This window comes from Macrobrachium rosenbergii, chromosome 42 (genome assembly GCF_040412425.1).
Source record: "Macrobrachium rosenbergii isolate ZJJX-2024 chromosome 42, ASM4041242v1, whole genome shotgun sequence".
NCBI lineage: Eukaryota > Metazoa > Arthropoda > Malacostraca > Decapoda > Palaemonidae > Macrobrachium > Macrobrachium rosenbergii.
The window spans coordinates 45,143,822-45,171,321 of NC_089782.1; the positions used below are offsets into that span (position 1 = coordinate 45,143,822).

Consider the following 27,500-nt stretch of genomic DNA (forward strand, 5'->3'; position numbering starts at 1 on the left):
GGTCACAACCCAAGATATGTGATGCGTATTCAGCATTATTTTTACTTCATGTATTTTTCGTCTTATTGGTGCTCCTTAAATTGATTATTCTAGACAGTCAAAGTATTGGAGATAGATTACAGAAAAAGGAAGTTTACCAAGTACTTTAGAAAGTTCTTATTTCTGTTCCGCAGTTGACTCAGTTTATGGAACCAAAATTGTAAAGCTTTCATTGGGTAAGATTAACAGCAACCGTAGACATACCACGCATGAATCAAATTAAGGAACCAAGACAGAGATTGCCCTTTAACTTAACTGAGGAACAGAGAGGATGCTAGCCTCTGAATAGTTGGGCGTTAGGGTGGTGCAGTGGACTGCCCTACAATAAGCAGGAAGGATGCTGGGCGTGCGGACATTACTGAAAAGGAATCCCACAAGTTCATTTCATTGGTCTTTGTTATTCTTTTATGTGGGTTTCCAATAACACTAAGCTTACACAAGTTTTAGTGTCATTAATTTCTCTCTCTCTCTCTCTCTCTCTCTCTCTCTCTCTCTCTCTCTCTCTCTCTCTCTCTCTCTCTCTCTCTCTCTCTCTCTCTCATGAAATTGTGAATAAGGTTTATCTTTAGTTATGATGTTTATAGAATATTTCATCAAAAGTATGTTTGGTGATGATTGTCTGCAGTCTAACATGTATTCTTTTTCTAGGCTAGTGTTATTTGGTTATACCTAATTCTTTGTAGTTTGGAATATTGGAACATAATTTGTGTAACACAAATGTTACAAATAGAATACACCAATACCACATCTTCAGTACGGTATATATAATTACAGTATCTTATTTATAAGGCACTATATCTGAAGGTCAATATAAGGTTACAGTTAAGTGTACTTGTATAAAATACTGTAGAAGTCATATTTATTTTCCTTAAATACTGTACTTTGTCGATTGCACGACCTCAGTGAACCATACACATATCATGTTTGTTAGCCAGCTAGGGTAACTGAAGGTGTTCTTCTCTTTTTCAGGCAATTTCATGTTAATTCTCCAACATGCCTTTGCTGCCGTTAATGTGTCAGTTTAGCTGACCAAATGTGAGGGTCCTGAAGAGGCATCTGTGTTTGAGAACTCCCTTCAGGCTGGCGTACCTCAAAATATTACTCTTCAAGGACCACCGAGTAGCATCTTGGCGAGGTAATATTGAAAGGTAAAACAACTGCAGTGGAAGGGCGAGACGGGACCACAATCTAGCTGCGGGTCTGGCCGCAGTATGGAATCTACGCGGCCACCAGCTGACACGCGCAACATCCCCCACATGCAACTTTTCCACCATTTGAAACAGAAGTTCCCAGACCTCAGGGACAATGATGTTAATGAAAGCATACAAAAGGTTAGTTTGGATGTTTCATTTCCTAATTCCATTAGTTTAATACCCTGTGTTGTATATGAAAAGCAGATAAGAATAGTAATTGATATATTTTAAGTTATCATTGTCATTAAAATTTTGTGTTGTATGTTTTTGATAAAAGAAAAAGGTGTTCCTTTGGAAAATTAGGGGGGATAATTTTTAAAGTGTATTGGTTAAATATGGAGTAATGTTCTTTGCAAAGAGTAAGTAGACTGAGTGCAGTATTGTACATAAGGTAATGAAACTTTCACTATTACAGATATTTTGTTTTACAGTGGCTATAAGCAATTATGTAAGTAATTAATAATATGCATAAGTTAGGATGAGAATACAGTAATGTAATGTTTGTGAAACTTTGACTAAAACACTTGTTTTACCCAAGGGTTTGAAATTTGTCTTTTTATTTTATTTATTTTTTTTATTGACATCAGTATTTAAAACTTCAAGAGTTTTCATGGGACTTGTCATATTTTTATTTAAGTGAAACTATTTGTATGTAACTAAAACTAATTTGGCTACAAAGTGCGCACCTTTTCTTTAACAGTATGGCCTTGATCGTGAACGTTGTGAAGAGGAATTATCCCAAAAGGCATTAATTCATCATGGTGGTTACTATAGACCTTGGAGCCGCCCTGGTAGCAGCCTATCATCTCCAACATTGTCTAGAGTCACCTCTCCTATTCGAACAGGCATACCTTCCACTCCTACCACACCTGTTATTACAACCACAATGCCTACCACTCCATTTCACCATACCACAGCTACTCAACATGTCTGTGGGCCAGTACAGTCCAATGGGTACTTAGTTTATAGTTACGCTCCAGAGATGGTTGCTGAGCCTGGACCTGTATATACAGCAGCTTGTCAAACTCCAGTAACTACAAATCCAGTGTTTTATCAACCAGTGATCAATAATACACCACTGTACGGTTGGCATCCTTCGGCGTCCAATGGTTTCCGAGCTGCTGGTATTCAGCCACCAAGACCCGGGGTTATACCGTACAACATTGAAGACACTCCATTTTCTTCCCGTGAACCCTCTCAGTCTCGATCAGTCACTCCAGTGCCTAACTCTGCTCCTGTAATGCCAAGTTTTGATCCTTTTAGTGCCTTTGAAAAGAAAGAACCTATGCGTCGAAGAAGTGCAGAAACTCATTTAGATGGAAGAAAGGGACAATATTATAGTAAACAAAGTTCAGAAAACTTTTGTGCCAGTCCACATTCCCCTACTCCACCAATTAGCAACAGTGCAATGGATTCACCGGCTACTTCTACTACAACAACTACTACTTTCACCAATACGCGAAGCCATAATGTTGATGCAGTCAACATTAATGGTGGCAATACCAACCGACCCCCTCCAGGTCCGAGACATGTATCCTCTTTGCATCTCACCCCTGTTCCTCCCCATGGTGCCCATCATGCCCCAGGACCTCCTCAGGGAGATGGCACAGTAAAAGTTTGTGGTCGATCATATACATCAGTCAATCTTCAGTTAAGACAACCTTCTACTGAGCCACAACCTCCCATTCAAATACGTAGTAGTGGCTCATCCCTTACCTATTCCACATCCTCCCTTGATCACCGTCAAGGTTCACGTTCCTCCCTCCAGATCTCCATAGGTCCCACTGGTGGCACAATTTCAGCTATGCGCACAAATCTAGACAATAAAAATTCCCCGGCCAATACAGCGTTCCACATCCAATACAGTTCGAGTGCAAATGGGGCTTCAACTCCTACTGGAACTGCATTTCCAACAACAGAAGATGTGGTGGGAAAGGAGGGGGTGCATGGCCAGTCGCGACGCCCACAGACCTGGTACATTTCTGAGCCTGTGCCAAATGAACCCAGGCAACGCAAGTCATCTTTACCAGAGTGTGTGGGACCGCCAGTGTCCTTGCACCACCTTCATTACCCCCCTTCCTCTGATGCTGGTTTGGTTTATAATACAGGAGAACCTGTTTGGGCTGTACCACCTGCCAGGCCTAATTTATCGTATTCACAAGGTATAGCAGCATGCATCAGTGTCTTCATGTTCTCCCTGTATACTACAGTGTGTGCTGCCTAAACACTCACTCACAGTACCTGTATTTGATCGTCTGGCAATCATCCCCATCCCTTACTTGCAGGAATGAACCCTGCTCTTGATAATCTCAAGAGTGCTCCTAGATTTGTCATAGATTTTCTTATTACTAACGTTGTGATCAGACCGAAGGTGGAGTTTTGATGCTCAGTAGAGAATTAGCTTGTTGTTAGATGTTTGTAACCAAAATACAGTACAACCAGAATTGTTGGCTGTTATGGGAATTTTTATTGATTTTTTGTTGAATTAATCAATTTCAGTACTGTTACTTTTTAGGCTTTAAGTGTCCAATTTTTCTTTTTGTTATTAACTTAGTGTGTGCCTGTGGGTGATCTGGAACTGCATGAAACATAGAAATTTTGTGATAATATTTTGTTATAACTTATTTTACTTATGAGCCAAAAATTTGTTCATATGCCCATTTTCTCATTTTTATTAGTCTTTATCTTCACATTTTTATCACATTACATCATTAAAAGTAAAGTATAGAAATTGAAATTTTGAGCTTGAGAACTAATTTCCTGTGAAGTTTAGCCTGTGAAAAAAAAATTATTAACATTTTTTATAATTTCACCAACAGCAATTGTCCAGGAACAGAGTATTCGCAAGCAGAAGTTGGAGACAGAGTTAGCAAAGCAATTAGAAGAAAAAGGGAAGTTACAGTCTGAGGTTCAAATGATGATGCGAGAACTAGAAGCCCGCGAAAATCAACGAAAAAGAAATGCAGACTCAAATGCAAAGGTGAACTCCTTTTACGTTTTGACCATAACCTTCATTTGAGATATTTCTTATGGTTTTCCCTGCGTGGCCCTTTGTAGTCAGTACAAATATGCTTTGCATTATTTACATAACTTATAGATGCATTTATTTCTTCCTTTTTATTTTTTTCATTCATTCCTTTGGACTTCTCACGCAGCTGTCCAGGTACTTTAATTTTGTCATGGTCTAAATTTCTTGTTATTGAAGAACAAATCCTTTGAGCCAGCCCCCTTCATATAAGTGTATGAATGGTCTGTTGTAGCTAGCTTAGAAGGATAATTGATAAAGTTGTTTATTATTTTTGAAAAAATGATCTTTTAAGAATACATACAGTATATTCTTGTGGCATGGAATTAGTGATCAGTGTACAATATTTCAGTCATTGTTTTTGATTGGAGTTTCTTATGGAACAGCATGATGTAATTTGGTTCTGTGTGTTTTAATTACAGTGAGATGTTTGTTAAACAGAAATTTCATCATTGCAATCTCTCTCTCTCTTAGATGTTTGTTAAACAGAAGTTTCATCATTACAGTGTCTCTCTCAGATGTTTGTTAAACAGAAATTTCATCATTACAGTATCTCTCTCTCTCTCTCTCTCTCTCTCTCTCTCTCTCTCTCTCTCTCTCTCTCTCTCTCTCTCTCTCTCTCTCTCTCTCTCTCAGTAACTAGTCCCTTTTTTAATAGGATGTTATTTTTGCAGAGAATAGAAGAGGTACAGCGAGAAAATCAAAGATTACAATCAGAATGTGATGAAATGGAAAATAAGATTCTACGTCTTGGTAAGTGTAATATTTTCTGAAAAATCAGAAACTTATTTTGTATACTGTATCATTTCACATATTTTTGTAGGTGTAAAATCAGTTTCACTGATAGAATCTTCAAAAAATCTCATATAAGAAATGAAAACATATTAAAGAAAATTAACATAATTGAATTGCTTTCTTTTTCTAATAAGAATCATCTTAAATGCATTTTAATTGTTTTGCTATTTAATATGTAGAAAATAGTTTATAATGCCTATTTTTAATGTATTGCTCATGTACAACATATACTTCAATTACTTGATTGGACAGAGTACAATTTTTGAACAAGCATAATAGGTAGACTAATGTCAGGTTAACATCCTTTTCAGCACCTGACATAGGCCAAGATGATTATTCAGGTATTCCTTCAAGTCAGCCCTATCACGAGCCCCCTGTTGCACCTCAACTTACTAGTAAGTATTCTCGAGCTCTGCAGATCTTCAAAAATATTCTGGCATCACACAAAATAGGCTCCAAAAAAGTAGAGGAGGTTGAGAAGAAGACGGATGTTGGTACTTTAGAGGATGAGAATTTGGAAATCATAATCGAGGATTGGGATAGTAAGAGCTCAAGCATACATCTTTTGTAGAAGCTGTTAGTCAGCTGAGAAAGTTTGAGGGCTTTAAATTACTGTATTCTGATGAGCAACTGGATTATATTGCTGCATATTGGTAGATATATGTAGTATTGTAATGGTATGTTCGCTCCAGTTTCTCATAATAAGAAGCTAAATTACTCATGAGTGTGATATTTGTAGTGAGTTGACTGTTGTTTAGATTACCTACTTTGTCTTCATTGGAGGTTATTGTTATGATTCATGTGCAGTAGTTTATCATAAGGAAAGGTAAAATAATAAAGCGCTAGTAAAGCACTCATCTTTGCCAGTGCTTCAGTATAACCCACCCTCTTCTATACATCCTGTAACTTCCCTGGAGATTTAGTGTAATATACTGTACTATTCAGAGCTCTAAAAGATTATCGTTAACTTGATATGCTAGATAACAAGTCCCCATCTGTATATGGTTTCAATTCTCAGTAAAAGAATAAACTAGCTTTTGCAAAAGGAAAATAATGGAACTAAACCAGATGTCATTAATAACCATTTTCAAGTTTATTGGCCCAATTTTTTATACCAGTGCCTGGGAAGATCATACAGTAAACCCCCCGTATTCGCGTTCTCATGGTTTGCAGACACACGCATTCGCGGGGTTCTCTGTGTGTATTTTTCACTGGGAAATATTCACTAATAATTACTGTATTTTCATATAATTTTCATGAATAAATGCACTTTTTGTGATAAAACTATTAAAATATTCAGGTATAAGCATTTTTACAGGGTTTTTCTTGGGCTTAAGCTATCAAAATGGGCAGTTCTAAGTGTTTTTAGAGGGGTTTTAAGCATTCGCGGATTTGACCTATTGGTGGGGGGGGTGTGGGGCGCATCCCCCGCGGATACCGGGGGTTCACTGTGTTGCCCGTATAAGATCAAAGTTTTAAAAAATTTAATTGTTCCTACACAATATACAAACCCTCGGTCCTTTACATAAGGAATTACTTTTAGTGAACGGCTGTTAAACTTTCGAATAAGGTGGTTAGGCAGTTAACTACCGTCCGATATTTGGGAGTCCCACCTGCCCAGATGTAAACCTTCCAATTTGCTTTTGGCCATCGTGCTATGTAGACGTGTGCTCGCTCTCTGCCCTGATCGCCATTTTGCTTTTTTCCCAGCGGGATCATTCTTTTTTTTTGCTTTACTGATGTATTTGCTTGTGTGTTTTATTATACTTATGAGTATGCAAACCCATGAATCATCTAATCCTGCACAGAAGATCATATGGGTACCTACCAGTGATGAATGATGATTAAAGTTGATGATGATGAATTAGCTGTGCAGTCCGATGAATGACGAAGATATGACTGCACAGCAAAGCAGAGGAGTTACAACTCATCTGAGGATCCCTCTTCACCTTCAGGAGGCACTTCTTCAGGTGATTGGGGAGGCACTTCCTCAGGTGATTCTAGAGGCACTACTTCGGGTGATTTGGGAGGCTTTGAAGAGGCCTTCTTCATCCATTTGGTGAACGTGGTGATAGGCAGCTGCTGTTGCTGCTTCTTCATGGTGGTGAGGGCTTGATTATAGGGCTCCGCCCTCCTCGGGACAGTCCTCACCAAGATGTAGGCGCTCTCCTAGACCCGTGCCGCGGTGGCGACCACCCACGGCCTGCCTCTCCTGCTGGCTCTTCCGGTAGGACAGGTAGGAGTGCTCGATCCCCCTCACTTGTCCCCTGAACCTCCTGGGGCTTCATCAGGAGGCGTGAGTCGGACAGGAGGGACTCCGATGAGAACGCTCCTTCTTATCAGAGTCCTGCTATGAAGTCCTACGCCCTGGGTTTGGTTCTTGGACTGACTTGGTCATATGCTCAAGTAGTCGAGGAGGGATCCCAGGGGTCTGCCAAGGTTCTCCCTCCTGCGGGGAGAGTAGATCGGGAGGACCACACCCTGGAAGGACTCGATGGTCCTCTTCCCCAGGATGCGGACACCCCTGAGATACATAGGACTTTTGCAGAGGTCATCACACTGATTTGTCAGCATAATGATCTTGGGTAAGGGACCGTGGCTTATTCTGTGAGCTGTCCTTTGCGCCTCAAATCTGTTTGAGGTCCAAAAAAAGGAACCAAAAGCTTCGAACCACTCAGAGAAGCTTCTTCCTCCCCCTCTGCCTTGACAGAAGCACTTCTACATGTCCTCAGAATGGTCTTTGCTGGCTGAACAGGTTGACCCAGACCTGGTTCATCTAGGCCCAGGTCTTGCTGCAGCAGCTTGTTGTGGAAGGGGTCACCCTCTCATAACAAGAGGCAGCAAACCTGGAGGCCACCACTATGGCGGTTCACCAGGCAGTCTCCCAGCTGGATCTGTGGTCGTGCACAGTATCCAAGGTTGCTGCTGCCTTGGGTCCGATCATCCCTGGAGAGGACTCCGTGTTCGGGAGACTGTGCCAGTCTGGAGGTAGGGTCCAACTAGACAGCAAACCTGTTGGCAAACCTGGTGCTGAAGAAGAGTGATGCTGTCCTGAATTGGATCCCCAGGTCTTTAGGTCCCTGTGTTAACATTGACTCTCAGGAACGGACCATTGCTGGGTTCTGCCTCTCTCTTCCCCAGAGAGTTGGTAGATGCTGCAGTGGACATGAGGCATGCTGAAGACAACGACCGCCTTGTCCACCAGGCAGTGGCCAAGACCTCCGGGTCTTCGCGTGCCACTGCGGCCAGACCCTTAGGTCAGGCTAGCATTTCCTTTGCCCCTAAGGAGACCCAGGCTTCGAAGGGCACTCATGGAAACACCCAGCCTTCTACCTCTGCCAAGAAGGGTGTGCAACCGTACCCCTTTCAACCCTCTTCCCTGTTGGGAAAAGGGGGCAAAGGCAAGAAGAAGGAGGGAGGATGCTAGGGGTGGCATTACCCTCCAGCTGCTGCCTTTGGTTGGTGGGGGGGGGGGGTTGCCTGTCGAGCCATTGGGTGACATGGCAGCGACATGGAGCCGAGACCTGGGTAGTAGATGTCCTTTGGGGAGGGCTGTCTACATCCTTTCAAGTCTCGGCCACCTCTCACCAACAACCCAGTCCATCTCCTTACCTATGTTTCCGGCTCGTGAAGGATCTCACAGTCAAAGAAGAGGTGCAAGTCATGCTGAAGAAGAGCGCTGTAGAAGTCATTTCGGATTGGTCCCCAGGCTTTTACAGCTGCCTCTTTCTTGTAGAGAAAGCCTCAGAGGGTTGGAGACTGGTCATAGACCTCTCTCCCTTGAACTGATTCATTTGCCAGACACGGTTCACAATGGAAATGGCGCTCTCAGTGCTCACTTCCTTCAGGGAGAAGATTTCATGTTTTTGGTGGACTTGAAGGATTTGTATTTGCAAATACCCATCCATCCTTCCTGCAAGTACCTACAGTCGACCCCTGGTATTCGCAGGGGATGCGTACCACTACCCCCGGAATTACTAAAATCCGCAAATACTCAAAACCCCTCTAAAAACACTTATAACTGCCTAGTTTGATAGTTCAAAACACCAAAAAACCTCTAAAAATGTTTATACTGTACCTAAATATTTTAATAGTTTTAATACAAAAAGTGTGTTTAGTCATGAAAATGATATGAAAATACAGTAATTTGTGAATATTTCCTTATGAAAAATACTGCGGACAGGTGAATTTTCCACAAATAATGTGTATGTTCCATAGAGAAATCCGTGAACAGGTGAGTCCGCAAATCCAGAACCACGAATTTGCAGGGGTCGACTGTATGCTTTATCCTCGGGAAAGTGGCATTTCAGTTCGGGGTGCTCTGCTTTGGGCTCTCGACTGCTCCTTAGGTGTTCACGCGAGTGTTCACCCTTGTGTCACCTTGGGCCCATTGGCATGGGATACGTCTTTTGAGGTATCTCGACAATTGGCTCGTCCTGGCTCCAGGACAGGGATTGACTTCTTGAGTTTTGCTACAGCCTATGGTTGTAATAAATCTCGAGAAGTCCGATCTCATCCCCAAGCAGATGATAAAGTACCCGGGCATGCTGATAGACATGGTAGCAGCAAGAGTCTTTCCCTCGGACTTTCGTACAATGGGTTCAGGAAGGCAGCACAGCTGTTCCTGTCTCAATAGGAGCAGCCAGCTTGGCAGTGGCAAGTCGTCCTCGGTCACCTGTCATCCTTGGAGAAGCTGGTTCCTCATGGGCACCTTCACCTTCGTTCTCTCCAGTGGAGAATGAGGAGTGCTGGTCCCAGTCTCGAGAGCCTCAGTCCTTTCTCATCCTCTGTTGGAAGAAGTGAGTCAGGACTTAGACTGGTGGATGGATGACAGGGACCTCATAATAGGAGTATCCCTACATACTCCCCCTCCCGACATGCTTCTTTTCTCAGATGCATCGACTGAGGGATGGAGCGCACACCTGGAGGAGTTGCTGACGTTGGGGTTGTGGAACTGAGACAACAAGCACCTTCACATCAATATCCTGGAACTCAAGGCAGCCTTCTTGGCCCTCCAAGAATTTCAGGATCGAGTGATGGGACACTTAGTGGTGTTGATGAGCGACAACACCACAGCTGGAGACTATTCAGTACGTCTTGCGAGAGAGAGGCTTTTCTCACCTCGCATACGGTGAAATGGGCCATCTTTTGTGGTTGGTGTTGTAGAAAGGGTCTCTCCGGTCGGAGCCAATTGTTCAGCAGGTTGCAGACTTCCTTGTCTTCCTTCGCTGAGAGAAGCTTCTCTCCTTTTCAGCTGTAAAAGCTATAGGGCCACACTCGGTCTAGTCTTGTGCCTGAAACGAGTAGATATCTCCTCCTCTCTGGAGATTTCGCTACTGATGAGAAGCTTCAAAAGGTCTTGCCCTCCCAGGGACCTCAGGCCCCCTGAGTGGGACGTGAATCTCGTTTTTAGGAGCCTGACTTGTGCACCGTACGACCCTTTATGAGAGTTGTCAGACAGGGATCTGACCCTCAAGACCATCTTCCTGCTTGCCCTAGCATCAGCGAAGAGAGTAGGCAAACTTCATGGACTTTCCTTTGATGCTAAACACTCAAGGGGGTGGGGATCAGTTATGCTCGACTTCGTCCTGGATTTCGTAGCGAAAATTCAGATCCCGTCAGTCCCTGACGCCAGGTTCAAGTCTTTCACGTCCCCTCTCTAGATCAGATGCTACTATGTCCTGTTAGAGTGTTGCAGTGCTATCTTCAGAGGACTCAACATCTCCGGCCTGAGTGTCAACGACTCTCTGTTAGCACTGGCTTGTCCAAGAAAGAAGTGTCCAAGAACATTATTTATTTCTGGCTTCGTGAGATGATCAGGAGAGTGTATGCTGCAGCTGGAGATGATGACACTGGTACTTTCTGCCCGAGAGCTTACGAAGTCGGGCATTGGTCCATCCCTTGCATTCCGGAAGAATCTTTTGGTTCCTCAGGTACTGAAGGTGGGCGTATAGTCATGACAGACCACGTTTATGTTCTTCTACCTTTGGGACATTGCCCACAAGTCCTTGGACACTTTTTCCTTGGGACCTGTGGTGGCTGCTCAACAAGTTGTGAGCTTACTCAGCTCCTCTAAGAGGACATTTAGCATCTCACCTAAGGTGTACAGTTATGGAAGTGAGAGTAATTGTGTGAGTGACTGGCCTCTCCTCCTCCTCCTCCTCCTTCCTCGCCATCCTTCGATCTCTTCCTTTGGGCAGAGAGCAGGATTTGTGCCATCACATGCTGGAACTGGTGGCTGATGCAGGTAAGTTGCACATCGAGCATCCATGCTATTTTTCTATCTTTAGATTTATAGAGGCAATCCCGCTCCTTCTTGTAGCAAGGGGAGGAAGGAGACCCTGACAATAAGACAAACCCAGCGTTTATATTTGCCTTACTGTCACCAATCTTAAGATTCATCCTATCCTGTTTTTGTTTGAGATTACAATTCTCTCACTCATTTGGAAAGGCCCAGAAATCTGACAATTGATCTTGCAGTTCTTATACTCCGTTCAGCATGTCAGAGGCAGCAAACTCCAGTCAGTTCAGAGACTCACTCAGATTCCTCCCACTAATAAGTGAGTCTTCCTTATGTAAAGGACTGAGGGTTTATATATTGTGTAGGAACAAATGACAAATTTTTAAGAGTAATTTGTATTTTCCCTAACTATACAAACCTGAGGTCCTTCACAGTTTTATGCATATCTCATGCCACCCCTCAATCTGATACCTGGGCCAAAAGGCAAATTGGAATATTTATATCCAGGCTGGTGGGGCTCCTGCCTACTGGAAGGTAGTTAACTGCCTAAGCACCTTGTTTGAAAGTTTAACGGCCATTCCAACTTCGCTGAAAGTAATTCCTTATGCAAAGGACGTCAGATTGGTATAGTTAGGAAAAATACAGATTACTTTAAAAAATTGTCATACTTGATTGTAGAAGTCATTTCATACACCTTGGCATGCTGGTGGCAATATTATTGCATAAAACAATTTTATCTATATAGTATTTTGTCACTTTGTTCATATATGTGGATCACTAGCAGACAAACTGCATACCATAATGAAAGACATGGAATTTCCATGTAAACTTTAGTATTATCTCTGTAAATGTGTGCAGGTTGAAAATTATGAAACTCCCATATCCATAGTCTGTGATCTTTTAACGTAATGTGATACTGGAAATTTATTTGTTCAGAGATATTTTTTAAAAAATCAATTCATCACCATTCCCTTTCAGAACCAGTCAGCTAATTGAATTTATAAATTTGAATATATCCCTCATTATTAGATTTGAACACTGTTTTAAATATATTCCATTAATAATAGAATTGCATAAAATGCAAACATATCATCTCCTGTCCTTTGTAAAAATGGTATAAACTTAGAACTTCATAACGTGCATGCACTATACAAAGATGAGTCTAAATCTTACAATGATGTGGGAGATTTTGTAAAACATTTCAATAAAAGTCCTATTTTCATTAACTAATGTTGCCTCTGATCTCTTAGCAGAACTTATGCAATTCATTATTTGCATAAATCTGCTTTTTCTAATGATTCTAGAAATACTTTAGGAGTTACTTTAGAATGATGTTTCTTATAGGTTTATTTTATACAGATTAAATATACTCTGTGAATTTTTGAGGGCTGAATGATTTATCATATGGGATTCCTTTTTATGTTGGCATGAAACGAATCACTGATGTAAACAAAGCAGACAAATTGTCATCAACGACGGTTAGGCCTGTGGTTTTCCCCTTGCAGGATCTGAGGTCTGATGAGCTCTCTCCACTATCTAAATTTTATATAACTCAAAATGAGTTCATGAACTTTCAGCCCTAGGACCTTGCAGCCTTCATGAGTTTTTATGACAAGACCAAGCTTAGATGTTCTCATATGTCATTCAAGATTTTGATTCATTGAAAAGATATGTTTATAAAGAATAAATGGTATGTTTTATGAGGTTAATTTGATGTTGATACATAATTGTCAATGAAAACTGCACCATAGTTAAGGTGTTCATCAGTAAAGAAAAAATGTAACACTTCTTTCTTTAGAGTTGGATACACCCTTTCAATATGGTGGTGATCAAATAGAATCCAGCTCTTTTGTGTAGACTTTGCAATATGATGTTTATTGGTAACTAGAGATTAAGTATATGTATCTCTTGTAATGAATGCCTCGTAAGGGGGTAATGCCATCAGTGCACCTCTTGTGGTGCACTGTAGGCATTACTTGAGGTTCTGTGTAGTGTGCCTTCGGCCCCTAGCTGCAAGCATTACTGTACCTCCTTTCATATTCTCTCTTCCATCTTCCCCTCCACAATTAATTCATAGTGCAACCCCGAGGTTTTCTTCCTGTTACACCTTTCACCCCTTTATCTGTCAACTTCTATTTCAGTGCTGAATGACCTCGTAGGTCCCAGTGCTCTGGCCTTTGGCCAAAATTCTATATTCAATTGAATTCTTGTAATGAATGGCAACTCAAGGATGCAAATAGGAAATGAATTTGTACCAAATTTCAATGCTTTCAGTGGCTTCAGCTATTAAATTCTAGTTAGTGATAAATTTTCAACATTATAATTTTTTCATATGAATCGATTCCCATAGGCTAACCTCATAACAATTTGCAAATTATTGTTCAGGGGTCAAGTCAAACTTGTTTTCTTTTCAATGGGTTATTTCCCTTAACAGGGTGGTGCCCAAGTAAAGAAAAGCTAATGATCACTGCCATATTCACATTTAAACTGCTGAATCCTGGATGAATCCTTAATGCAAAAAACTTCCAAAGCACAGCAGTAGCTAATTCTTAAACATAACAGAAGGTTCACCAGTTCTGCTTTTAACCCCAATACAAACACTGTCATTCACCTCTATATTACATCTACTTGTACTCTCTCACTTCCTGGAAGTGGATGCCTCTCATGTTAAGCTATTTATGCTTGTTATTACATTTGAATCTCAGTTGAGAATGTTAAAATTTGATTTGTTGTTACTTTAGGACTGTAAAGTAAATGTTCTTGGTGACTTTTTTTGGTAGAAAGAAGGATATAATGTCAAAAAATGTATGGGGTCTGACTTTGTAGGAATAATAAACCTTTTAAGAGAAAGAAGCTTGTTTCACAACAAACACATTACTTATAAATAGCCTCTATTCATGGTCTTCCTGAATCCTAGAGCCTTCTGCCTCGGCTGAAGTGACCATTGTCTGCTGAGATCCTGCACCTCAGAGGTTCAAGGTACCTAAGAGCTTAAATTTTGTGTGTCTAGGCTATTGGTAACAATATTTACTTTTCCTAGAATTTTTGGACAATCTTTTCACCAGGATTAATGTTTCAGCTCACTTGTCATTAACTGTACAGGCATTTATTCTTTGAAACCAGTCACTTTTTTGCTGGTGCATGAATATTAGTGAAATTCCATGAGGAGTTTTTCCTTGCCAGTTGACTGGGTATTAACAAATTTTCTGTTGTTATCCTGTGTGATACTTAGTAAAAAGCAATATTATGAGTTCTTTTTCTGTTTGTCTTTAGAAGATTTAATGATTTAAGACATGAGACCTTTTGGTTCAAAACACTACTCGCAGGGGGTGGCCTAGAGGGTTTTTCGTTACTAGTAAAATTAAGGCACAGTTAATAAGTTGAAGTTCTATAAGTATTTTAAAATTGAGGAATCAAAACTATTAAGATTCTGACAAACTTTTCTGGTTTAGTTTTTTTCCAAAACCAGCTAAATTATCTTTTTAGTGAAATTTGGACATTCCCAAAAATGTTTACATGGTGGGGTTGACATGCTTTCCTAGCATTTAAAGAATGAGTCATGGGCTTTTCATCTATTGTTGGTGGGTTAAACCAGTTTGACCAATTCAGAGATGTGATAAAGTTATTTCAACATGGCATTCTTGCTGGTTTGAAGAATGCCAAAATCCAACAATGGGTTTGATCTGTTTTAGTTTGTTGTTAAATTTAGTGTTCTAGAAAGTATGCCAATTAATAAACATGATGGATTTTAGGGATGTTATCACCAACAAGAATGGTTATTTTTATCTGTCATAGTAATTGCAGCTTAGACAGATCTGTTATATCTTCATTCCCAAACATTACTTAACAAATTGTAGCATATTAAAATTAAGGATGTTCAGTTTTTCTCCATTGTCCTTTTTTATAGGATATTTTAGTTTTGAGAACTTCAGAGTGTGCTGGTATGGTAAGGTTTTATCTCATTTTAAACTGCAGTTGAAGCAGACTTAAAATATTGATGAATTTGTGCAGATGGTCAGTGAGGCAAAGAGCAGTAACCTTTCCAGTGCTTCAGCACAGTACTTCTTATGGTATGTCCACTGATTGAGCAATGCTGGTGGTTATCTAGCAACCTTCATAAACAGAAAAGGCATTGGTAATACTTTGTGGAGTGCTCATTCCTAAATAAGTGACATTTTCTTCTGTTACTTTTGATGGACATAAGTTGTTGAAGGTTTTGTAAAAGCAAATTGGAGTTATGAAGTCACTGTATCCTAAAAAGAGAGCTTTGAAAGCCCAAAGGAGGAGAGGCTTTGAAAGCCCAAAAGGGAAGCCTGAAAGCTCCAACATTAAGTAGTTACTGGAAGGCAGGTTTAAAGGTTAAGAAGTACCAAATGCCGTGTTCTCTAGGGTTTCAGTTTTGCCCAGAGTATATAACTGATTTTGTCTAATTTTTCAGTTTTGAGGGTAATATACATTTTTTTTAGGTGCAAAAATAGCTTTATTTTTGTCCACTGCTCCAGTAAAGGATGTTGTATTGATTCGTCAATATAACTTTAGTTCTTCATAGAAGGCCTAAAATGGAGGTGCCTTTATTTTACTAAAAAGACAAGGAGAGTGACTGATGTGTATTTGTTCATGCATAGCCAGTGAAGTATATTTTGATGTGTTGCAGGGTACTTTCTGTCTTTTAAAACACATTAAAGTTGGCAGCATGTTTGCCAATTCCTGGTTGTAGCTAGTCAGTCAGGCATACAATGGTCTTAATCTTGCTCTCTGTTATTAAGGACAAAACATTTTTTGAACATGAAATTATGAAAATCTGGCATGAAACATTTACATCATAGTGCATCACCCCAAAGTAGTAGAAATCAATTATGACCTTTTACATGACATGATAGTACCTATAATATATAATACTGTATGTGAATTACAGTATGTATAATATGATGAAAAACTGCTTGTAAGAGAATAAAAGCTGAGAAATGACTCTGTTGGTAAAATACTGTAAAGAATCATAAAAGTAATTGAAATGAATCTTCACATTTGCTGCTAAGATAAATTCAGGTTTTAGGGTAATTAGCAGAGAAATGATTAGAAGGCATACCCAAAGTTTGTCTTTTTAATAAAGCAATTGTACTAACTGGATAATACTGTAATTAGGGGCAGCAGAATAATGCAAGGAAAAACTGTTAGTTAATAAAACTGGTTGACAGTGTAGTAGTTTGATGTAATAATATGGACAGTAAAATAAATTCATAGCCACAGTTATTTGAATTAGTTATGTATGCTCTGTGCTGAAAAGGAGTCTTCTTACTGTATTATTGGAAATTTATACATGTAAATGTATGAGGCAAATTTCACTTCCTATGTTATATATAAATGGAAAATACTGATTGTTCACTTAGCATCCACTGGTTAACAATTTCTGTCCAAGTATTCTGTCTTTTTAAGGTGGGCACTTTACAGAATAGGTCAGTAAAGGTGCATTTTCTCTGTGATTACTTAAGGTTAATTGCATTATAAATTGTGGGCTGTTTTTTATCTTATTGGTGGGTTTCTGTAGGTACATGTATTCTCCTTGATGGTTTTTACTTATTTCCACCATTAAAATTATCATGTTTATTTACATGAATGCCAAAGTTTAGTTGACAATTCATGTGCAAGTGAACAAGTTGTTTTACTTTTGATGCTGACTTCCTGATGAATTTGCAGTTCACAAACCTTGCTTTCTGAAGAAACTTTACTTTTTTCTTTTTTGCCATAATTATAGTATTGTATAAATATTTCATGTAAAAAGGCTAGGTAGTAAATTCTTCACCATCTTGATAGTAAGTTTTTAAATACCTATTAATTGTACTGTCTTAAATATTCATGTGAAAAGATTAGAATTCCATTAGATTGTATTTGGCCATTCCACACCTAGCTAAGGAGACTTCATATACTTTAGATATACATACTCAGATAGTCTTAACAAGAATAAATTGTGTCAAATTTGATATTGTACGTATTGGAAATTAGAGTATTATATGACAATGGTAGTACAGTATTTTTGTGTAGTACAATAGATGAATGTCTTCTGCAGGGCTTTTTATTTGCCAGTTCAGAATACCATAATTCTAATGTTATGTTATATGTTAATATTTCAAGTGCAGGTTTTGGTAACTGCAATGTGTTCTACAATGTGTCTAGTGTTCCAGTTATCACAAAGAATTAGAATCTGATTATTTTTCATATTTATAAAGAGTTTGCAGTATTATTTTGTTCATTCATTAAACATAAATACTGTGCAGTAGGTCCCCATATATGATGGGTTTTAATGTGAAATGTATGCTTCCTTAGGAGCTAGCTCTGGTTCAAGCTTGGGAAGTGGAACAGGCACTCCGCAGACACCGCACACACCGTATACCCCCCAAGGTGGTTATATTCCACCAAGACCAGCAGCACCTCCACCACCACCTCCTATGCCCAATTTTCGTGGATTTCAGGTATGAATAAAGTGTACAACACATCTTCAGGAAAAACTTCTTGATTTATAACATTATCAGTTATGTGAGTGGATGTTACGAGTCTTTTGTCAAATATTATTACAAGTATGGAAGTTCTTTATTTCCTACTTCCTTTGTCAATTGATCCTAGGGTGTTCCTGGCGATACTGGGGATGAGATGGCTCCAAAATGGGGTTGCACCAAATGCACCTTCATCAACCATCCAGACATGAACAAGTGCGAGATGTGCGAGTGTCCACGCTTCACCATAGGTACGGCTTCCTCCCATCATGCAGGTCTTCCCCCCCACCATCAGGGTCCTTGCTACTGTCACCGCCAACATGCTCCAGGTGCTGTTGCAAGTTCCATAGGGGCGGCTGCAGCTAACTCTCTTCACCATACATACTCATCTCTCCCGCTCGTGGCTAATGAAAAACCTAGCCTTTCTAATATCTTAAAGGAAAAGCTCATAGGGTTGCGTGACCGCTCTGATAGTGTTTAAAATCCTCATCTGGACTAATACCAATGATCTCACAAAGTGCTACATTGCTATCTTAGTTTGTAAATCCAGGGTCTTGCTAACCTATACTGGCCTAAATACAACTGTACAGTATTTTATTGTCATTTATCTTTAGATTTTAAGACTGAGAAGGCCTAGGTTATTAACAGTCTGAATGCTATATTGCTACTAACACATTCCATTAGTAATTTCATTTTTATGTGTGTGTATGTGTGTGTGATATAAATTTAAGCTTGTATGTATTGATTTCACTAATACGTCTTGTAATGCCACCCAAAATATTCTAATTGGCTGGTTATGGTTTCTGGGTTTGCTGTCCTAAACTAACATGTGTGTATGCCTGAAAATAAGTACTAATATTGCATATTTAGATATCTTCTTTCACAAAATTGAGTACAGTAACAATAGTTAGTGATGAAGATATAAGGTAATTTTCCATTAAAGTTGCATGCCAAATTTTTATGATCTTAATTTGGAAAGTTAAGGATTCTATCTAGTCTTATTCAAAGAAAGTAAAAATGACATTGCCTACCTCATTTAGAACTAGATTGAGTGCTCATATCCAAGTAAGTTTGTTTTCCAAGTTTATTTTGAGACAAACTTTTTAAGCACTGGAACTGGTGTTGGAATTTTTATAACCCGTGGATAGCTCTACAAGGTAAAGGTTATTTTTTTTTTAAGTTTGGTTTACATTGGTTGCATTAGGTGCTGCAGGATATGGAACCATCTGCATTTAAATACAGTATGAAATATTTCAAATTCTTAGAAAAGGTTCTTGAAGGCATGTATAAATAAATAAACTGTACATAAAGTTAGAAATTAAGATGCAATATTTTACTCAAGAATTTTCGTCTATTTTACTCAAGAAATTTCACCTAACTGAAAAAGCTCAACAATTTTATATATGAATACTGTATACCCATTTTCACTTTTCCCCTAAACCATATTCATATATTGTCAGTATTTTATATGTACAAGAGCTTCATGTTTTATTTTTAAAAGCTCATTTCCTCCATTAGAAATTTGTTGTGTTGCACTGGTAAGAATTTTCCAAGTTTCAGAAAAGATTAGACTTCAAGTAACCTCTGTAGTACAAACTATGTGATGATGATATTCTTTTATGCCATGATAGTCACTGGAATGTTTCAGCTCATGTTGTAAGTCCATGTTCTCATATTGCTCTGTTTTCACAACAGACGTAGAGAATTTGCGCTCGTCTCAGTATAGTGAACGTTTCATTTAATTGGTAGTGTACTGGATTAGCATTACAGAACTACATGTCTTCCTAGCCATATAATGTAATTGTAAAACATTTGCATAGATTTTCTCATCATATTTTTTATGGAATTTATAATTTGACATGATTTGCTTATCTCCATTATTGAATTAACATTCCGCAAATGCATTTGTGAGAACATTAACATTACATAGAAATACCTTCAGACCATTCTTTTGAATTTTCTATATTGTTGACTAGTCATTCATCATAAGGGTAGAGTTTATGTAATATTAATATGTCCACTGTCAGTTCATTGAAGTGGATATTTTATTCCTGATTTTGATATTCCGTTGGTCAACATATCAGCAGCTTGCTGTACATCAACATATCATAACAGCTTGCATTGCAAGATTGTTTTGGTACGTGTTCATCTAGTTTTATCCTCATGATATATTTTATTAAGTCATGTACTAAACACTGCCCAAGTACTTTTGCTTGCCATGTACTTCAAAGGATGTTGGGTTAATTGGGTTACTTGCATTGTACCGTACTGTGTAACCTTCGGATGGTGGGTCTTTCTCTCCTTTGTCCCTTGTCTTTCAAATTTGTTCGGTGGCTTCTTTATGCAAATTGGCTCTTGTTGACGATACCTAATGCGACTGTGGTTATGAAATTTATGAAGACATGTTTTCTATCATGTAATTTTTACTTAATTAAAACTGAGTACTGAATGTTTGAACTTACTTTCATTTTCCAACTTTAGCCAATATTGCAGCTTGTCTGTGGTTGTGGTTTGCTTTTGCATACATTCAAATATTGGATAGCATAGATTGTAGCAATTTTCATAATCAATCAAAACTTGATCTTCATTGAGTCCAAATCAGAGTGTTAATACTTTTTGAGATCCTTATCTCTCACATTTTCAACCTAAATTGTTTTTAAACATTTCAGCCTGACTAAGTTTGATACCAAATAATGAATTTGTGTAACAATAACTTGTCATCTAAGATTAACACTGAAATTGCAGGTAAGAGACACCTAATTTGTAGACATTTTTCTCATTTGCCCTCCATCATGTTACTCCTATTGTAGCTTGTCTATCTCGATATAAACATTTTTCTGTTTTCTTATGAGGAATGGAAGTTTAATTCCTTTTGATTTTTTAAATTTTTGCTTAAAGATTTTTTCAAAATACAGTATATACAGGCTTTTAAAAGGCTTAAGACATGGCTCTCCTCCCTCAACAGCTTTTGTTTAGTTGTCGTTTCCTTGTGTTTTTATGGTAAGTGAAGTTAATTGGAATTTCATTTATTGTATGTACTGTATATATGTTGTTTAGTACATCTCTTAAGAAGTATTTATAGTGTAGGCAAATGAAAAAGATTGTTTCTGCAGATACATAAATCTTAATTTCTTAAGTACAGTAGATACATTTATAGTGTAGAGAAATGAAAAAGATCTTTGCTGCAGATGCATTTAACCTTTTTCAGGGAATCATACTGTGGTATTTTTTCACTTGAGTTGTTTTAGCTATCAGTTTCAAAGATTTATTAGCATTTTTAGGGAGGGTGATTTCATTTTTTTCTTGTAGAGCCATGTGCTTTTGATGAATTCATTTCAAGGGCAATAGCTTTCTCATTTCATGGTTGCTCATAAGATAATTAGGATATTGCTTTACTGAAAAGTATTCAGGTAGATTTTAGCATGATACACATGTGCAGTAATAATATTATTGGTGGTTCATTTTTGTCAAATGGTGAAATTATGTAGAATTGTCCTTGCATTTTTATGGTGTCTGATATATGCATTTTATATGCAGGTCAGTGTGTCTCTTTCTGCATATTATTCTTTTTTGGCATTTTATTTTATAGATTTTTAAAGTTTATTTTGTTACATGTTATTGATACTTGGTGTCAGTTTCTTATAAATCCATTCCAGTTCCCAAGCTGGATCGCGATGTTTCACATTTCTTATGCTGTTGCCTTTGAAATACTTTGGTAATCATGTAATTGAGGAATTATCTTAGTATTATTTGAATTTTTTATGATTTTCATTTAAAAGATCACTATCATATATTTATTTGCCTTCAGGCATCGATTAATAGAGGTCATACCTAAGTGGTAAATGTTGCTCCTTTTCTTCTCCCTTAAAATATACAAAGTATAAATGTGTTAACTGAATGTTAAAGACATAACCTGTGCTCTTAAAATCAACTCTTAGACCCAAACATGATTAATCAAGATTTTGCTGGTTACCTATGTACACTTGTACTCAGTTTGATCCTTTTACTAGCAAGTAACTTAAATCAGAAAATCACATATTATTTTTATAAGGTACACAGCAAACGTGACCATAGTGGCTTAGATTCACTGAAAATTGAACTTCCTTTGCCTATCTTTTCTTTTCATCTATTCTGAATTTGCATGAGGGCAAACATAGTACTGTATTTAGATTCATAATGACACAATGGTTTGTAATTTAGAGAAGGAAAGCATTAACAAGTAACTACAAGACTTAATAAATAAATCTTCTTCAGTGTAAAGATGATTAATTACTATAGGTGCTATATGCCTAACAGAAAACTTAGACATCTTGGGTAGTTTTTATAGAATATGAGGGAGTACAGACAACCACTGCTTTTAATACCCAGATTATGATACCACATATTGGTGTCCTTACCCAAAGTTCATATGAATCATCGTTCATTCTTTATTGGTGGATATTTTAACCCTTTGCAGAAAGGAACAGACTAAAGGAAATTTATTTTATTATATTTACAAATTTCCAGGTTATATATACATCTGTTTAAAACTGCATTAGTTAGAAAGAAAAATAGAGGCCTCAGACTGCATGTTGACTATCAGCATTTGAATGAGAGTTGATTGGAAGTAGAAAAGAAAAGAGCATTTGGAGAAGAGGTGTAAAGTCATGTTATGCCACGGTTAAGAGGATGCTTTCTTTCTAATTTAGCATTTGTCATATTTGAATTTCTTTCTTGGTATGTGGAGGAGCAAGAGAGAATTAAGTAACCAGGTCAGACATGAACTAAAAATAAGATGCTACTTATGTTTGTAAGCATGAATAAATGATACAGTGTGATACATAATTGATACGGGTTCACAGTGCATTCCATTAATTTTGAGCCCTTGTGTTTGTGATTGATTCCATAACTATGCATAAAAATTCATTTTGTTATAATATAATTTTCTAATATATATATATATATATATATATATATATATATATATATATATATATATATATATATATATATATATATATATATATATATATATATATATATATATACATACATATATATATATATATATATATATATTATTCTGATCTTTATACCTTTTCAAATAAATTGATAAAAATATATATATATATAGTATCTATATATAATATATATACCTATTTATATTAATAAGCACTGACTTATGTTGGCTCCAGGTTTAAAGTGAGGTTTTAATTGTTTTTATATATATATCAGAAATATAAAATATATAAACCAAAAATCATCGTAAACCAAAAATCGTCGAAAATCATCAAAAATCCTAAGTAAACCTTACTTTTAATGCTTTGGGTGTATTGAAATATGATGTAAACTGCATTTTTATTGAGTTTTTATCAAAAAACCTCAAAATTTTTATTCTGCTGTTTTGGGAGCCATATTCCAAAAAAATCGTCTGTCATCAAAAATCCTAAGAAAACCTTACTTTTAATGCTTTGGGTGGAAAATGATGTAAACTGCATTTTTAAGTTTTTCATCAAAAAATAATTTTTTATTCTGCCGTTTTGAAAAGCTGTCGGATAACGACTCGGAACTTCGTAACCCTGGAACATCGTAAACTGGGATATAATTTTTATGAATATATTTGATATATATATATAACTATATACCCGTATATATATATATATATATATATATATATATATATATATATATATATATATATATATATATATATATATATATATATATATAATCCACAGGAGAAAAGAAAATAAAACACTAATAGCTCAGTGATTTTTCCTTCCACCAGGCCTCTTCAAGAGCTCTTGAAGAGGCCTGGTGGAAGGCAAAATTATTGAGCTATTTGAGTGTTTAATTTTCTTTTCTCTTAATGAACTATAATGACATATCTCATCTTCATCTATGAAATATATATATATATATATATATATATATATATATATATATATATATATATATATATATATATATATATATATATATATATATATATATATATATATATATATATATATATATATATATATATATATATATATATATATATATATATATATATATATATATATATATATATATATATAGTGTATACAGTTATTTATCGTTAGCTACAATATACTAATTAATTTATTTTATGCTGTTACTGTCTATACAGTTACAATCATTTTATTATCTCTTAATTCATGAAAAAGCATTCTTTCCTGGAGAACTTCATACCTTTCAGTTTTATTTCATTAGACTGAAAGATCATTATTCATAATGGGGTTTCAGTCTTATGAAATTAATCAGAAAGAAGCTCCTCAGAAAAGAATACTTTTCATGAAATAAAAAAAAAGAAAGTATTGTAATTAACAACATAAAACAATGAATTGGTATAGTGCAACTACCAAAATAATTTATAATGTAATAAATATATGTGTACTGTATATGTATATATATATATAATATATATAAAATGTATGTATGTATATGTATATTATATACATATACAGTATATATACATGTGTATGATTATAATCACTTTTGTATGTGATTCACTTATCACATATTACCACAGGTTTTGACTTTATTTCAAGAAATTAAAAATAAAGTCGAAACCAGTCAGTCTCTTATTTTTCACCTGTGTAATGTGTGATACTGTATTTTATATACCTGTATATAATATATATATATATATGTGTGTATATATATATATATATATATATATATATATATATATATATATATATATATATATGTGTGTGTGTGTGTGTGTGTGTATATATATATATATATTATACAGAAAGTCCCTGGTTATTGACAGGTCGGTTATCGGCTATCTGGTTTTTTGGCACTTGTCTGGCGACGAAAATCGGCGATTTTCATCGCCGATATGTGCTGATAATCAGGTATTGGCGCCGATACATACCTAACAGAGGCACTGATAAGTGCCGAAAATCGCTGACTTTCTTTTATCGCTGATTTTTGCTTATCATCACACCATCAGAACAGAACCCCCGCCGATAACCGGGAACTGCCTGTATATGCACATACATATACACATATATGTATGTATATACATATATGTATATACTCGTATATATACATATATAATATATATATATACATATATATATATATACTACATATATATATATATATATACATATATACATATATATATATATATATATATATATATATATATATATATATATATATATATATATATATATATATATATATATATATATATATATATATATATATATATATATATATTATATTGGGAAATTTTATAAGAAAATGAATTTGTATCAAGTTGTGGAATTAGCCACAAGCACATGGGCCCATAATTAATTGAATGCAATGGAATTTAAACCTTAGACTGTGGAAGGCAATGAACACAGGCTATAGGCTTTAGCCAAGCCCAGGGTTTGAGACTATTGGTTATATGATGCCTGCCTGATTAAAGGTAACTAAATGTGGGAATTAAGAATGCTTAATTATTCAGATAGAACTATAGTACAATATTCCAATCAACATCCCTTTTCTAATTAAACATTTTTGGACTGTATGGCCACCTTCACATCAGATCTCTATCCCTGCAGCATCCAAGAACTATACTTAAGTATATAATGTAGCTAAGAGCATTTGAAGTCAAAGGAAAGGTATTAGGCATATGCAGACTGATGTTTTGGGCAAACTGAGAGCTGAGTCTCTGCAGATTACATATTGAACTTGCATACGCTTATTTTTGGTTACCTAGTTGGTCATAACGAGGGTAGGTTGAGTTTTTGGGCGTATGTTGACACTTTTCTAATCTCTAATGCTGGTCATGCAAAATATTCTTCAGATGGTAACCTTGGTTAATTATTTTCTTTCTGGTGGAGGACTGAACAAATGCTAGAATTACTGATCACATAAAGTAATAATTTTTTTGTATACTTTGATTGGAAGGGTTAAAATAAATGAACTATATAGTGTAGAGTTTTACAGTAGGCATAGATGGTAGGATATAAAATTTTTCTTTGCTTTTAATTTTATTTCCTGATTATGAATAGAATAAAAAAAATGAAGTTTGTTCACTGCAGTATACTGTACTGTGCTGGAATGATTTTATTTTCTAGATGTTAATTTCCTTGTTGGGTTTGATGCTGATGTTTGAAGCCTTTGTTTTTTGCCTATAATTTTCACTGTGTACTTTCATTTCTCAGGGGAATTACAAGATATACATATCCAAGTTAGGCACCAAAACTTCCAATCTCCACGTAAGCGAGTTGCATGCATGGAGTGGCACTTTTCAGCTTGCTCCTTTGTTGACTTAGGCAGGAATTTGCTTTCACTACTTTTACTAAAAAGCAAAACATAAACAGATAAACAAGGGAATAGTGTAGCATTCTGGTTGTTTCTGATGCTTCATTGTTTTTAGTGATTTTTGTAGAAATTTATAGAAAAATTTTAGATGAATTCCACATGATGTGTTCTGTAGAAAACTGTAAGCTCTATATGAAGGTTGACTGCAACCAGATGTGCACTCTCCATTGTGATCAGGTCTAGTTGGAATTTTCTACAGAAACAAGGTTCGAACATTGATGGTTAAAACCCTGCTTGTTTTCTTATTATGCCCTGAGCTGTCCATTTCCACAAAACTATAGATAGTGAAATAGTTTGGATGATGAGTTAATGGTTGCATACAATAAAGACATAAAGTTGCAGGGCATTTGCTATTTTTCCTTAAAAAACTGTTTGCATGGAATGGTGTGTAGCATGTTTTCTTCTAATCAGAAATGCAACAATGGTAGTTAACTATGTAGAATGATGTAAATAGTATTGGTAAGTAGCTGCAAGTGGTTGCTAACAAAGATACTTTATTTCCAAAAGTAATTTTCCAAGAAAATTACTTTTGACACATACACTGGAAATTTTTTCTCTCTCAATGTCATTAAATTGTTTACATTAATATCTTATATAAATGTTATTGGTAAAAGTCATCAGTCAATTTACATTTGAAAAGCAATTAGATCCTGTTTGTGTATCTAAGGGGAAATTACCCTAGCAGATTTTTTTTTAGACATAACGGTGACTATTCATGCCTAGATTGCTCAAATGTTTCAGAGAGCTATTTACTTCCCATATGCCAAGAAAATTTGCCTGCTCTTGCAACATGGCCTAATTCCTATTACTCATGTCACTAATGAGTAAGAGAAAACATATGGGAGAGACCAAGGATCCTGGACTTTGGAAAAGGAGTGCTTGCATAGACAATCCACAAATGATAGTTTTAGTTCATAAAAAAGGAAACTATTTGATTATTTGTTGATCATCGACCATTGGTCTGTAGACTGCAACTGGAAAACAGCAAATTTTTCTCATTTGTTATTGACGGTGCATGCAGTTAACTACCATGAACATGGTTCATTGCAGGCTGACCTGTAATTTCTCTGGATAGGAGTTTACATGATACATACCTTGAGCTGTGTATCACACTTCCAGTCCAGGAGACATATTGTAATGCCATTAAAAGTTGAGACATATAACATTTTTTTTAAAGAAACATGTGATCCCAAAGGCTTGCTGCTGCTTTTCAGAGAACCTTTGCTATAGTCAGTCACACATGGCAATTTTTCTTAATGTAAAAAGGGTATAGTCCATTTTTTTCAATATACATCAAACAGGCTAGAAATTTGTCCATTTCAAGAGCCTGCAAAGGATGTCATATGTAGGCAAACTGCTTGTAAGGGCCATAGGGTTCTGACATT

The 27,500-nt window shown here is 36.5% G+C and overlaps 1 protein-coding gene across 32 annotated transcripts in view; it reads left to right on the plus strand.

The window, feature by feature from the left end:
* The window catches only part of LOC136828379 (TGF-beta-activated kinase 1 and MAP3K7-binding protein 2-like), a 269,956-nt gene that overhangs the window by 221,518 nt on the left and 20,938 nt on the right, over window positions 1-27,500 (plus strand). For 8 of the 32 annotated variants that reach the window (XM_067086358.1, XM_067086363.1, XM_067086360.1 and 5 more), the window contains 8 exons: window positions 1,009-1,370; window positions 1,933-3,394; window positions 4,052-4,212; window positions 4,932-5,010; window positions 5,364-5,447; window positions 17,615-17,760; window positions 17,912-18,032; window positions 25,956-26,009. In XM_067086358.1, the coding sequence (XP_066942459.1) occupies window positions 1,251-1,370; window positions 1,933-3,394; window positions 4,052-4,212; window positions 4,932-5,010; window positions 5,364-5,447; window positions 17,615-17,760; window positions 17,912-18,032; window positions 25,956-26,009 (2,227 nt within the window). In that variant the 5' untranslated portion in view covers window positions 1,009-1,250. Of the gene's footprint in view, window positions 1-1,008; window positions 1,371-1,932; window positions 3,395-4,051; window positions 4,213-4,931; window positions 5,011-5,363; window positions 5,595-17,614; window positions 17,761-17,911; window positions 20,235-25,955; window positions 26,010-27,500 lie in introns of those variants that run through there. The other 24 variants (XM_067086349.1, XM_067086346.1, XM_067086352.1 and 21 more) reach the window with 6 other exon arrangements.